This window comes from Dendrobates tinctorius, unplaced genomic scaffold (genome assembly GCF_039654945.1).
Source record: "Dendrobates tinctorius isolate UK_male_01 unplaced genomic scaffold, ASM3965494v1 ptg000024l, whole genome shotgun sequence".
Taxonomy (NCBI): Eukaryota; Metazoa; Chordata; class Amphibia; order Anura; family Dendrobatidae; genus Dendrobates; species Dendrobates tinctorius.
The window spans coordinates 9,374,584-9,388,745 of record NW_027361692.1 but is presented as its reverse complement, the minus strand read 5'-3'; the positions used below and the strand labels follow the sequence as shown (position 1 = coordinate 9,388,745).

Sequence of the window (14,162 nt, the reverse complement as noted above, 5' to 3'; positions counted from 1 at the left end):
CGGAAATTTCCACAACATTTCTGCAACTCCCGCCACGGGTAAAACGCATGCGAATTCGCATGCGTTTTTCCCATGGAAAACAAGCGTTTTGCAAGCGTTTTTCGCTTGCGGAATGCTTGCGCATTCCAAACAATTTCAAGCATTGCTCGGAAATGTGATAGGATGTTAAAAATAATAAAAAAAATAAAAAATATTGTTATTCTCACCTTCTGACGGCCCCCAATCTGCTCTGCGGCGCTTTCAGCATCTTCCGGTCCCAGTAGTGCTTTGCGCATAGCATAGCCACATGCAGAAAGTAAACGGATTAATGCATTCCTATGGGTGTGGAATCGCCGTGATTCTGCAAAAGAATGAGCCTGCTGCGTATTTTTCCGCTGTGCGATTCTGCAGCGGAAAAATCCATAGCATTAGCACAGCATTGCGGAATCCCATAGGATTGCATGGGATGTGTTTTCTTTGCGTTTTCGCAGCGGAAAAACACCACGAAAATGCAAAAAAAAGCAACGTGTGCACACAGCCTTAATCTCTAACCTCTTCACTGTAAGCTAGGACTTTTGGACACATACAGTAGATGCCTGAACTTACTGCATGTCCCAAGATTGCAATGATGACAAGACCTTATTGCAACAGCCCCGGTATGGGGCTATTTCGTTCACTGTTATCCAATCACACTCAGTGTCCACAGCCGATTGAATAACCACAGACAACAGGTCTCGGGGATAACAGCTGCTTTATTTCAGCAGAACGGGGAGATATAACATGGAAATAGTAGTTTACAGTTCACGTGGGGAATCCATGGCCAATACAGTTCAGGATTGGATTCTGACACAGAATTGAGGTTCTAGAGCTTTAAGAACCTGTATTAGTTATTAGCAGTACTTGCAGATAATTATAAGAGAGTTCAAAGTCTCTTGGTGCATAAAGGCAGAAGAGGGAATATATGGCAATATGTACAGACCTGAAATCCCGTATTCATTTTCTCAGCTGGTCACGGTACATGCAGAAATATACTTGAAGTAAATAACGGATAATTTGCGGGGGTCCCTCGATTTCCTCAACACGTGGAGCAATAGGTTCTTCTGTACACATTTAGTGTGACCTAATGCTCAACACACAGAGCAATGGGTTCTTCTATACACATTTAGTGCTACCTAATGCTGGAGAAACACACCTTAAACTGGATAGCGGGGATCCAGGGTAAAAAGGTTTAAAAGTCTTTAGCCATCTTGGCTGTAGAAGTCAGGGAGAGTTCCAGGGAATTAGGCCTGGCTATAAGTCTTGAAATAAAGAGAAGGATGAACCTCCAGGCTTTTAACCTGGAGGGGGAGGAGACCCCTCACATGAGGTCTGTTGTGGGTCACATCTTGAACCAGACTCCTGTCTTGTCTCCACAGAGACAAGAGGTAGCTCCTCCTATTGAACCTTGGTGACAGGGTCACTGACCAATACGATAACTCTCAATTATTGTGTCACACTTCACATTGCGAGATTAATATATAAAGCAACACAACAAATTAAAAGTGCACTTAATAGAATACTGAAACACAGACCTGAGGAATATACAGGGTGGGCCATTTATATGGATACACCTAAATAAAATGGGAATGGTTGGTGATATCAACTTCCTGTTGGTGGACAGTATATGGGAGGGGGGAACTTTTCAAGATGAGTGGTGACCATGGAGGCCATTTTGAAGTTGGCCATTTTGGATCCAACTTTATTTTTTCCAATGGAAAGATGGTCATGTGACACATAATAATAATAATAATAAATTTTATTTTTATAGCGCCGACATATTCCGCAGCACTTTACATTTCAGAGGGGATTTGTACAGACAATAGACATTACAGCATAACAATAATCACATACAGTAGATTATAACAAATACCAAGAGGAAAGAGGGCCCTGCTCGCAAGCTTACAGTCTATGAGGAAAGAGGGAGACACGAAAGGTGGGTGGTAACAGTTACCCTGATTGTATGGACCAGTCATAATGTTAAGTGTGTAACAGTACAGACACAGAGGGCTAATGGAGGCATAAAGCATGTGGGAACATGATGCGGGGAACCTGGTTATGGTAAAACTTTTGGCTCTGCCACACAGGGATAGATTAGGTTAATGTGTTGGGGTGGTAGGCCAGTCTGAATAAATGCGTTTTCAGGACACGCTTAAAATTGTGGGGATTGGGGACTAATCGTATTGACCTGGGAAGTGCATTCCAAAGAATTGGCGCGGCACGTGTAAAGTCTTGGAGACGGGAGTGGGAGGTTCTGACTATTGAGGATGCTAATCTCAGGTCATCAGCAGAATGGAGGGCGCGGGTAGGGTGGTATACTGAAACAAGGGAGGAGATGTAGGGTGGTGCTGAGCCATGGAGGGCTTTGTGAGTGAGGGTAATAAGTTTATACTGAATTTTGGAGTGGATGGGTAGCCAGTGTAATGACTGGCACAAGGTAGAGGCATCGGTGTAACGATTGGTGAGGAATATGATCCTGGCTGCAGCATTCAAGACAGATTGGAGGGGGGAGAGTTTGGTAAGAGGGAGACCGATTAGAAGAGAGTTACAATAGTTGAGACGAGAATGAATAAGAGAAACAGTAAGAGTTTTTGCAGAGTCAAAGGTAAGAAAAGGTCGAATTCTAGAAATGTTTTTGAGGTGCAGATGACAAGAGCGAGCCAGTGATCGAATGTGGGGGGCAAAGGAAAGCTCGGAATCAAGTATGACCCCAAGACAGCGGGCCTGTTGCTGGGGAGTAATAGTGGAACCACACACAGAAATGGCAATGTCGGGTATAGGTACATTAGTAGAGGGAGGAAACACCAGGAGTTCAGTCTTTGACAGGTTCAGTTTCAGATATAGTGAGGACATGATATTAGACACAGCGTTTAGACAATCGCCGGTGTTTTCTAGAAAGGCTGGCGTGATGTCAGGAGAAGAAGCGTATAATTGGGTGTCATCAGCATAGAGATGGTACTGGAAATCAAATCTACTGATTGTTTGACCAATAGGGGCAGTGTACAAGGAGAAGAGGAGGGGACCTAGAACCGATCCTTGGGGGACCCCAACAGTAAGGGGAAGATGAGAGGAGGAGGAACTGGCAAAAGATACAGTAAAGGAGCGGTCGGAGAGATAGGAGGAGAACCAGGAGAGAACGGTATCCTTGAGGCCAATGGAACGGAGCATAGTGAGGAGGAGCTGATGATCCACAGTGTCGAATGCTGCAGAGAGATCCAAGAGAATTAGCATGGAGTAGTGACCATTTGATTTAGCTGTTAGCAGATCATTAGAGACTTTAGTGAGGGCAGTTTCAGTGGAGTGTAAAGAGCGGAAATCGGATTGGAGAGGGTCGAGAAGAGAGTTTTCTGAGAGATAGCGGATAAGACGGGAGTGGACCAGGCGTTCCAGGAGTTTAGAGATGAAGGGAAGACACATCAAACTTATTCAGAATTTCACAAGAAAAAAATGGTGTCCTTGGTTTTAACGTAAATTTATTCTTTCATGAGTTATTTACAAGTTTATGACCACTTATAAAATGTGTTTAAAGTGCTGGATTGTCAATGCAACCCTCCTCTCTCACTCTTGACACACTGATAGCAACACCGCAGAAGAAATGCTAGTCTAAGGCTACTTTCACACATCAGTTTTTTGCCGTCAGGCAGGATCCGGCTTTTTTTAGAAAAAACGGATCCGGCATAAATTTTGGAGAACTGTAGAAACGGATCCGTTTTTTTGCTGGATCCGTCTCTGTTCCTGGCGGCTGGCCAATTGGATCTGAGCATGCGCAGACTTAAAAAAACCGGATCCGGTTGCTGGATCCGTCTTTTTCTGGATCCGGCGCATTCCGGCGCCCATAGACTTTCATTGTAGCAAAAAGCTGGAAGCGCCGGATCCGGCGCTTCCGGCTTTTTCGCCGGAGACAAAAAACGTTACAGTAGACGTTTTTTCAAGACGCCGGAATGAGACAAGTTGCCGGATCCGGCAAAAAACGGATGAAACGCAATGCCATCCGGCGTGATCCGGCGCTAATGCAAGTCAATGGGGAAAAAACGGATCCGGCATTGCATTTTGCCGGATCCGTTTTTTCCAAAAAAAGCCGGATCGCTACTGAAGGCAAAAAACTGATGTGTGAAAGAGGCCTAAGGGGTCAGATTCCTTGTAGGAATGCTTGGACCTGACACTCTTAGGCTACTTTCACACATCAGGTTTTCGGCGTCAGGCGCGATCCGGCGTCGTGCCGGAATGCCGGATCCGGCAAATGTTTTGTAAAACCTGATGTGCCGGATCCGGTTTTCTGCCGGATCCGTCTTGTTCTTGACAGACAAAACCGGATCCGTCTCATCCGGTTCATCCGTTTTTCTATCCGTTTTTCGACGGATTACGCCGGATCCGGTTTTTAAAATTGACCCTTGTGGCCTTCCGAACGGGATTGGCTACTGGAAAACTATATATAGCATGTTCCTACAGCCCTTCTTTGACAGGTTGTAGAGGAGAAAGTGCAGGTTGGAGAGAAGAGCAAGTTACTGGCGAAGATGGATGTTGTCATTGGAAATATTACCACTAGAAGTTCTGTGACGGTTTCAGTAATGAGGGACAATTTTGCACTATACTTTATGTCACCTCAAGGCAGAGTACACTGGCAGGATGACAGAGTGTGAAAGATTTGTGCCCTAACCAAACTTGTCTACCTTCTGGACCAACAGTATATACCTTTGCCAACCAAAGTTGGCTATCTTGTCATGGTCTTACTATTTTCAGCTTTAGGCCACAGGTGTGTACCTGGTTGTGTTTTATGCAAAGTATTTCACCTTTTAACAAAAGTTGTGTACATTGTTAGGAAATCACCAACAATAAACACAACTTTTCAGGTGAAATACTTTGCTTCAAACACAACCAGGAACACAACTGTGGCAAAAAGCTAAAATTTACCCACAGTTATATACCTGGTTTTGAATACCTTTTTACCTTTGAAATACCCTGTATTTAACCTTTTTTTTAAACATATTTCGCCGCAGAAAGAAATGACAGACAACCAGTGTAAACAATAATTTAACTTTTATTTAAAATATTTTTTTTTGTGTAAACTGTTTTTAAAGTTAAAAAAAACTTTTTTAATAAAGGTTTGAAACCAACCAAATGGGCATTTTTATTACAAAAAAAACATAACTCGGTGTAGTGTGGGGTGGAAATACTGCTGGAGGGGCTGCGGGACACTTCGACAATGGGAGTGTGGAGAGAGGACTGGGATCGTGATGGGGAAGGAACAGTTAGAGGTGATGGTGTGGAAAAAGCTACAGAATGGGTGGACATGTGGGAGGCAGAAGAGGTGGTGGGCGGTGGAGTGGAGGGTTGGGCAGGGACTGTAGGAGCAGATGATGTTGATGGAAAGTTGTATGGGGAAGGAGTTTGGTACGGGGAAGGAGTTTGGTACGGGGCAGGTTGCTGGAAGTGGGGAGATGTCTGGTACTGGGGAGGTTGCTGGTACTGGGAAGGTTGCTGGTATGTAATAGGAGGGGGAGGATGGAAAGTGGCTGGAGGGGGTGCAGATGTAATAGGAGGGGGAGGATGGAAAGTGGCTGGAGGGGGTGCAGATGTAATAGGAGGGGGAGGATGGAAAGTGGCTGGAGGGGGTGCAGGTGGAGGAACTACTGGGGTGGGAAGAGGAGGTTGGGAGGTAACGTGCTGGAGAGCACCGTGGCATGAATGCATTACATGCATCTGCTGGGTAGGAGATAGCGTTTCCATGCGCTCCACAACAGACCTGAAAAAGGTGTGGTTTGGCGAAGATCTTGCTTCTGAATGCATGGTTTGCAGAAGTGTCTTCACCTCCAGAATGCTGGAGTTGATCTGCTGAAAGCCTGCGGAGATTTGCTCTGACAAGACTTTTAGACAGTTCTGGAAAGATGCATTCAGATGCAAGAACTCTGGCGCATAACTCTTTTCCTGACCCCTCTGCCGCTGCCGCCCAGTACCCGCTGGTGTACTAGAGGTGGCAGGGGCAGAAGGGTGGGGTAAAGGGAAAGCGATCTCCTCACCAGCAGCTTCATGTAATGTAGGCGGCCACGATGCTCCTGTGCTGGTGGATGGGACAGATGGGTCGAATGTGTGGGAAGGCTGGGAAGGTGCAGATGTACCGGGGCGGTCGAAGTGTCCCTCGGTGCCGGTCTCCTCAGGGATCGCCTCAGAAGGGTCCAATCGTGCAGGCTCCCGAGTGCTGCTCACCGTGCTGTGGAATAAAGAGAAAAAAAAACAATTAAAATACTGACATGGTATGGCCCTGGCTGAAAAAAAAAGTTACATCTAACATTTTTTTTCACATGTGGTGTGTAATATTTACCTTCTAGTGACCATTGTTTCCCGGAGGAACGACAGGGCTTGTGTGTACTTGTACTTGCTCCTGCGTCCTCCAGATCCACTCGGGGCCCGCATCTCTTTATTGAACTCCTTCTTGAAACAATCCCTCACAGACCGCCACCGATTCACAATTCTGTTCCCTGAAACGAGAAAGGAGTGGTTAGTATACAACATCAGTGTTTCACAAACTCCAGTCCTCATGGTCCCCAGGGGTCATGTTTTCAGGATTTCCATAGTAAATAGAAATCCTGAACACATGATCCGTGGGGACCACGAGGACTGGAGTTCGGGAAACACTGGTTTACATCAAGCAACCGGTACTGTATATACTTACGCTCTTTAATCTGGGCCCGAACATCGAGGTCCTCCCAGCGGCCCCCAAGGAGCGAACAGATTTCCTCCCAGAGTCGTCGGGTAACGATAAGGTCAGCGTGGCGGTGGTCAGCCATATTCCAGAGCGGCTCCCTTTCTCTGACGAGATCGATGAGGTGGTCCACATCGAGTCCTCCATCCTCACCGTCAGAGTCAGGAGCACGCTGTGAAGGCTGTTAAAGAAAAAGACAAAAATAACATAATTAGCCTCCACAAAAGAAATGAAATAAAAAGTGCAAAAAAACAAAGCAAAAATATTTATACTTACACGCTGGTGACCGCCGCGTTGCTGTCGCCGACAACCCTGGGAGGCACTGCGAGGACCTCTTGGCCGAGCACCAGATTGGGAAGACTAGAGAAGAAAACAAAAAAATGTTATGTCTTTGGATGTAGGCATTTGTTTGCTGTGTGTGGTCTGCAGAACATTGTTTTCTATGTGTTGTGTGTAGTGTGATGTTGTGTTTCTGCGTTTGATGCAAAAAACTTACCAATTGTGAGCCCACTCCAAGTGTCTGTCCACCCCTTCCTTCTTCTTCTGGGAGCTCCTCTTCATCTTGTGAATCCTGTTTTGAAATAAAAGGCAATGAATAGACATATATTACAGAGATGATGGATTTTGGAAATAAAAACTTACCGTCAAACGCTGACGATGCGAGGGGGGGCTCCCAGAAGATGATGTGCTGTCTTCCTGGTGGCCACACTCCATGCCTGTGGGTGGTGTTCCAGCTGCTGCCATTGCTGCTGCTGCTGCTGCATCTATTGGGCGGCTGTTGAATAAAGAGAAACAAAGGGCCAATGAATATCTTGATATTCAATAGCCCTAGTTTGGAGGAATGGGGGATTTGATAATTACCGTCTCTCATCTGCTGCTGGCCTCCCCTCCTCAGCATGTTCCATTTGCTGCTCCATTTGGGGTGGTGGTGGTGCTGATGGTGCTGCAGTGGTCTCCTGCCTTCTCCTGCTGTGCTTGTTTGCTTTCTTGGGTGGCATGTTGGGTGTGGCTGTGGGTCCCACTGTCTTGCTTTTATATATGTCTTGTGGGCAGAGCTACTGAGCATGCTCAGACCAAAAAAAACGGATCCGGCCACCGGATCCGGCTTTCGCCGGATTAGGCGCATTGCGGCGCTCATAGGCTTTCATTGTGTGAAAAAGCCGGACGCGCCGGATCCGGCGTGTCCGGCTTTTTCGCCGGAGACAAAAAACGTTACAGTAGCCGTTTTTTCCAGACGCCGAATCGCGACACATTGCCGGATCCGGCGAAAACCGGATGAAACGCATGGCCATCCGGCGCGATCCGGCGCAAATGCAAGTCAATGGGGGGGAAACCGGATCCGGTTTCTGTCAAAAGCGCCGGATCGCGCCTGACGGCGAAAACCTGATGTGTGAAAGAGGCCTTAAAGTGGTGGTGCACCATATTGCCGAAAAACTCTGAGAATATGCCATCTTCAGTGCATAAAGAGGGAAACACATCATCATGTAGCAATTTCAGATATCCAGTGGCATTGAGGTTTCCATTAATGAAGAATGGCCCCACTATCTTTGTACCCCATATACCACACCATTCCATCAATTATGGGTGTCAGGTCCGAGCATTCCTATATAGTGTTGAGCGATACCATCCGATATCGTGAAGTATCGTATCGGATTGGATCGGACCGATACCCAAAAAGTATCGGGTATCGCCGATTCCGATACCGGAAACCCCATTCAAGTCAATGGGACAGAAATATCGGAATTAAAAAACCCCTTTCTTTACTTGTACATCCAGTTCGGGAGGGGGGAAGAGTGTGGGTGGTGCGTGGGTGGACACTGTGCGTGTCTGTGTGTGCGGGCGGGGTCTGTACGTGCCTCTCAGGGGTCTGTGCGGGCCTGCAGGGGGGCTGTGCGGGCCTCCCTGGGGTCTGTGCGGGCCTGCCGGGGTCTGTGGGGGCTGCCGGGGGTCTGTGCGGGCCTGCCGGGGGTCTGTGCGGGCTATCGGGGATCTGTGCGGGCTGTCGGGGATCTGTGCGGGCCTGCCGGGGGTCTGTGCGGGCCTGCCGGGGGTCTGTGCGGGCCTGCCGGGGGTCTGTGCGGGCCTGCCGGGGGTCTGTGTGGGCCTGCCGGGGGTCTGTGTGGGCCTGCCGGGGGTCTGTGTGGGCCTGCCGAGGGTCTGTGCGGGCTGTCGGGGGTCTGTACGGGCCTGCCGGGGGTTGTGTGTGTGCAGGCATCGTCCGATGGGACTACAAGTCCCATCGTGCTATGCCTGCTAAAATGACAGTGATTGCCACATTAGCCAATGATGGGACAGTAGTAGTCCCATCATCCGGCTAATGTGTTGAATGAAAAAAAACAAAAAAACAACAACATACATACTGCATACATACTACATATATACTACATTCATACAACATACATACTACATACATAATTCATATATACTACATTCATACAACATACATACATGCTACATATATACTACATACTACATAAATACTTCATATATACTACATTCATTCAACATACATACATACCACATACATACCACATATATACTACATTCATACAACATACATACATAATACATACTACATACATACTTCATATATACTACATTCATACAACATACATACATACTACATACATACTTTATATACTACATTCATACAACATACATACTACATAAATACTTCATATATACTACATTCATACATACTACATTCATACATACTACATACATACTACATTCATACAACATACATACATGCTACATACATACTTCATATATACTACATTCATACAACATACATACTACATACATACTACATTCATGCAACATACATACATACTACATACATACTTCATATATACAACATACATACATACTACATACATACTACATTCATACAACATACATACTACATGCTACATACATACAACATACATACTACATACATACTACATATATACTACATTCATACAACATACTACATACATACTACATGCTACATATATACTACATTCATACAACATACATACTACATGCTACATACATACAACATATATACTACATGCTACACACATACTACATTCATGCAACATACAACATACATACTACATATTGTGAGGTAGCGCTGTCATTCAGGGTTGGGGGACACTCGCTTGGCAGCGAATAATCACGTCCGGCACAGGTTTCCATAAAGCAATATCACAGTCCATGAGGTTTATTCATTATCATAAACCAATCACGATATGCAACAGTCTTATAGCAGACAGCAGGGTATCTTCACACTGGAGCTCTGCTCCCCTTTAGCCCTCCTAGTCACACAGGCTGTACTTCATCTAGCCAACCGGCTATACAGTCTCTCAGTTGTAGTCCCGTCTCCGGGTTACCTTGCATGCTGCTTTACACTGCTAATGTTCATTCCCTCTCCCTGGGAACTGTCAGGCACACTTCGCCATTAGTCACAGCGTCCAGACATGCTGTCAAGCAGGAAGCCACACGAGACCTTCCAGACGGACCAATCGGGTCTCGCATTCACCTCCTGTGACCAGACCTCAGGTACCTTATATGGTCCATAACCACACCCACAGGTGATCACATGGCTATGACCTCACCCAAGGTCCTATTGCACACAGCCACACACAGGCTTCCCTGACACATTGTAACGGAACGAACTACTCAGCAGTACCTCTGCTGATCATTATGATCTTTCAGTATCCTACACCTATCAGGGCAATGGAAATGCTTATACGGCTGTCCTGGGACACCCACACAGCGCCCCCTAGCGGACACAGTGGTCACTGCACCACAATATATACTACATTCATACAACATACATACATAGTACATACTACATACGTACAACATACATAAAACATGCTACAGACATACAACATACATACTACATACAATACATTCATACAATACATACATATAGACATACAGTACATATAACAGAGTACATACCATCACTTGTCACTTTGATCCCCGAAGCCAGTGTCATCTTTAAAAAATATTAAAATAACAAACAACCGATATACTCCCTGATCTGCAGAAATCCACGAGCGTCCCACGACGATCTCCCGTGGAGAACAGCAGCATCAGCTGATGCGACCGCTCTCTAGGGGCCCCAGGAATTCAATGACGGGAGGTAGGTATCTTTCCGCACTGTATTCCTCCGCCACTGTAAAAAAATAGTCCATATTCTCACTTTTGGCATTGCTGTGTGAGAAAGTTCCCACGCAGCTTTTGCCATAAAGTGAGACCAGTGAACTATAGTAACCTCTCACTGATGCAGTGCAGGAGATCGTCGTGGGACACTCGTGGATTTCTGCGGATCAGGGAGTATATCGCTTGTTTGTTATTTTAATATTTTTTACAGTGAGAGGATACTGGCTTCGGGGATCAAAGTGACAAGTGATGGTGAGCATGTACTCTATGTTATATGTACTGTATGCCTATATGTATGTATTGTATGAATGTATGAATGTATTGTACTGTATATAGTATGTATGTATGTTGTATCAATGTAGTATATATGTAGTATGTATGTAGTATGTATTTATGTTGTATGAATGTAGTATATATGTAGTATGTATGTTGTATGAATGTAGTATGTATGTAGTATGTATGTTGTATGAATGTAGTATATATGTAGTATGTATGTATGTTGTATGAATGTAGTATACAGTGGGGAAAAAAAGTATTTAGTCAGTCAGCAATAGTGCAAGTTCCACCACTTAAAAAGATGAGAGGCGTCTGTAATTTACATCATAGGTAGACCTCAACTATGGGAGACAAACTGAGAAAAAAAAATCCAGAAAATCACATTGTCTGTTTTTTTTTCATTTTATTTGCATATTATGGTGGAAAATAAGTATTTGGTCAGAAACAAAATTTCATCTCAATACTTTGTGATATATCCTTTGTTGGCAATGACAGAGGTCAAACGTTTTCTGTAAGTCTTCACAAGGTTGCCACACACTGTTGTTGGTATGTTGGCCCATTCCTCCATGCTGATCTCCTCTAGAGCAGTGATGTTTTTGGCTTTTCGCTTGGCAACACGGACTTTCAACTCCCTCCAAAGGTTTTCTATAGTGTTGAGATCTGGAGACTGGCTAGGCCACTCCAGGACCTTGAAATGCTTCTTACGAAGCCACTCCTTCGTTGCCCTGGCGGTGTGCTTTGGATCATTGTCATGTTGAAAGACCCAGCCACGTTTCATATTCAATGCCCTTGCTGATGGAAGGAGGTTTGCACTCAAAATCTCACGATACATGGCCCCATTCATTCTTTCATGTACCCGGATGAGTCGTCCTGGCCCCTTTGCAGAGAAACAGCCCCAAAGCATGATGTTTCCACCACCATGCTTTACAGTAGGTATGGTGTTTGATGGATGCAACTCAGTATTCTTTTTCCTCCAAACACGACAAGTTGTGTTTCTACCAAACAGTTCCAGTTTGGTTTCATCAGACCATAGGACATTCTCCCAAAACTCCTCTGGATCATCCAAATGCTCTCTAGCAAACTTCAGACGGGCCCGGACATGTACAGGCTTAAGCAGTGGGACACGTCTGGCACTGCAGGATCTGAGTCCATGGTGGCGTAGTGTGTTACTTATGGTAGGCCTTTTTACATTGGTCCCAGCTCTCTGCAGTTCATTCACTAGGTCCCCCCGCGTGGTTCTGGGATTTTTGCTCACCGTTCTTGTGATCATTCTGACCCCACAGGGTGGGATTTTGCGTGGAGCACCAGATCGAGGGAGATTATCAGTGGTCTTGTATGTCTTCCATTTTCTAATTATTGCTCCCACAGTTGATTTCTTCACTCCAAGCTGGTTGGCTATTGCAGATTCAGTCTTCCCAGCCTGGTGCAGGGCTACAATTTTGTTTCTGGTGTCCTTTGACAGCTCTTTGGTCTTCACCATAGTGGAGTTTGGAGTCAGACTGTTTGAGGGTGTGCACAGGTGTCTTTTTATACTGATAACAAGTTTAAACAGGTGCCATTACTACAGGTAATGAGTGGAGGAAAGAGGGGACTCTTAAAGAAGAAGTTACAGGTCTGTGAGAGCCAGAAATCTTAATTGCTTGTTTCTGACCAAATACTTATTTTCCACCATAATATGCAAATAAAATGAAAAAAAAAACAGACAATGTGATTTTCTGTATTTTTTTTTCTCAGTTTGTCTCCCATAGTTGAGGTCTACCTATGATGTAAATTACAGACGCCTCTCATCTTTTTAAGTGGTGGAACTTGCACTATTGCTGACTGACTAAATACTTTTTTTCCCCACTGTATATGTAGCATGCAGTATGTATGTTTGTATGTTGTATGAATGTAGTATATATTTAGTATGTATGTAGTATGAATGTAGTATATATGTAGCATGCAGTATGTATGTTTGTATGTTGTATGAATGTAGTATATATGTAGCATGCAGTATGTATGTATGTATGTATGTTGTATGAATGTAGTATATATGTATGCATGTATGTATGTTGTATGAATGTATTATATATGTAGTATGTAGTATGTATGTAGTATGTATGTATGAATGTTGTATATATGTAGTATATATGTTTTTTTTTTTACATTCAACACATAAGCCGGATGATGGGACTACTACTGTCCCATCATTGGCTAATGTGTCAATCACTGTCATTGTAGCAGGCATAGCCCGATGGGACTTGTAGTCCCATCGGATGATGCCTGCACACACACACAACCCCCGGCAGGCCCGCACAGACCCCCGGCAGGCCCGCACAGACCCCCGGCAGGCCCGCACAGACCCTCGGCAGGCCCGCACAGACCCCCGGCAGGCCCGCACAGACCCCCGGCAGCCCCGCACAGACCCCCGGCAGCCCCGCACAGACCCCCGGCAGGCCCGCACAGACCGCGCATCATGATGCGCACAGACTGCGCATCATGATAACATCATTTCAGCAGCCAATCACAGATACAACACTGGCTCATTGCATTATGGGAACTTCCGATTCCGGTATTCGATATTGTAAAACTATCGGTACTCGGTATCGGAATTCCGATACAGCGAATATCGGCCAATACCCAATATTTGCAGTATCGGACTTCTCAACACTATTCCTATATGAACAGTTTCCTGGAAATTGGATTGGTCGTCGTGGGCCAGTGGAATGGCCACCAAGGTCTCCCGATCTGACCCCCTTAGACTTTTATCTTTGGGGTCATCTGAAGGCAATTGTCTATGCTGTGAAGATACGAAATGTGCAGCATCTGAAAGAACGGATACTGGAAGCAAGTGCTAGCATTTCTTCTGCGGTGTTGCTATCAGTGTGTCAAGAGTGGGAGAAGAGGGTTGCATTGACAATCCAAAACAATGGGCAGCACTTTGAACACATTTTATAAGTGGTCATAAACTTGTAAATAACTCATGAAAGAATAAAGTTACATTAAAACCAAGAACACCATTGTTTTTCTTGTG

The 14,162-nt window shown here is 45.2% G+C and overlaps 2 protein-coding genes across 3 annotated transcripts in view; one reads left to right on the top strand and one right to left on the bottom strand.

The window, feature by feature from the left end:
* KCNQ5 (potassium voltage-gated channel subfamily Q member 5) overlaps positions 1-14,162 on the top strand; it is a 1,056,555-nt gene that overhangs the window by 675,682 nt on the left and 366,711 nt on the right. The gene's annotated exons all lie outside the window — the stretch shown is intronic.
* LOC141084589 (uncharacterized) lies at positions 5,047-6,581 on the bottom strand. The gene is made up of 2 exons (XM_073569419.1): positions 6,335-6,581; positions 5,047-6,223 (listed from the first exon to the last, which is right to left on the bottom strand). Exons 1-2 carry the CDS (start codon positions 6,550-6,552, stop codon positions 5,047-5,049), a joined length of 1,395 nt encoding a protein of 464 aa, XP_073425520.1. The 5' UTR covers positions 6,553-6,581.

Excerpts from the sequence above, each read along its gene's own strand:
- LOC141084589 (XM_073569419.1), bottom strand. The coding sequence starts at position 6,552 with ATGAGGACTGGAGTTTGTGAAACACTGATGTTGTATACTAACCACTCC. Across the intron at positions 6,224-6,334 it reads GAAACAATGGTCACTAGAAG|CACGGTGAGCAGCACTCGGG; the intron begins GTAAATATTACA and ends TTTATTCCACAG.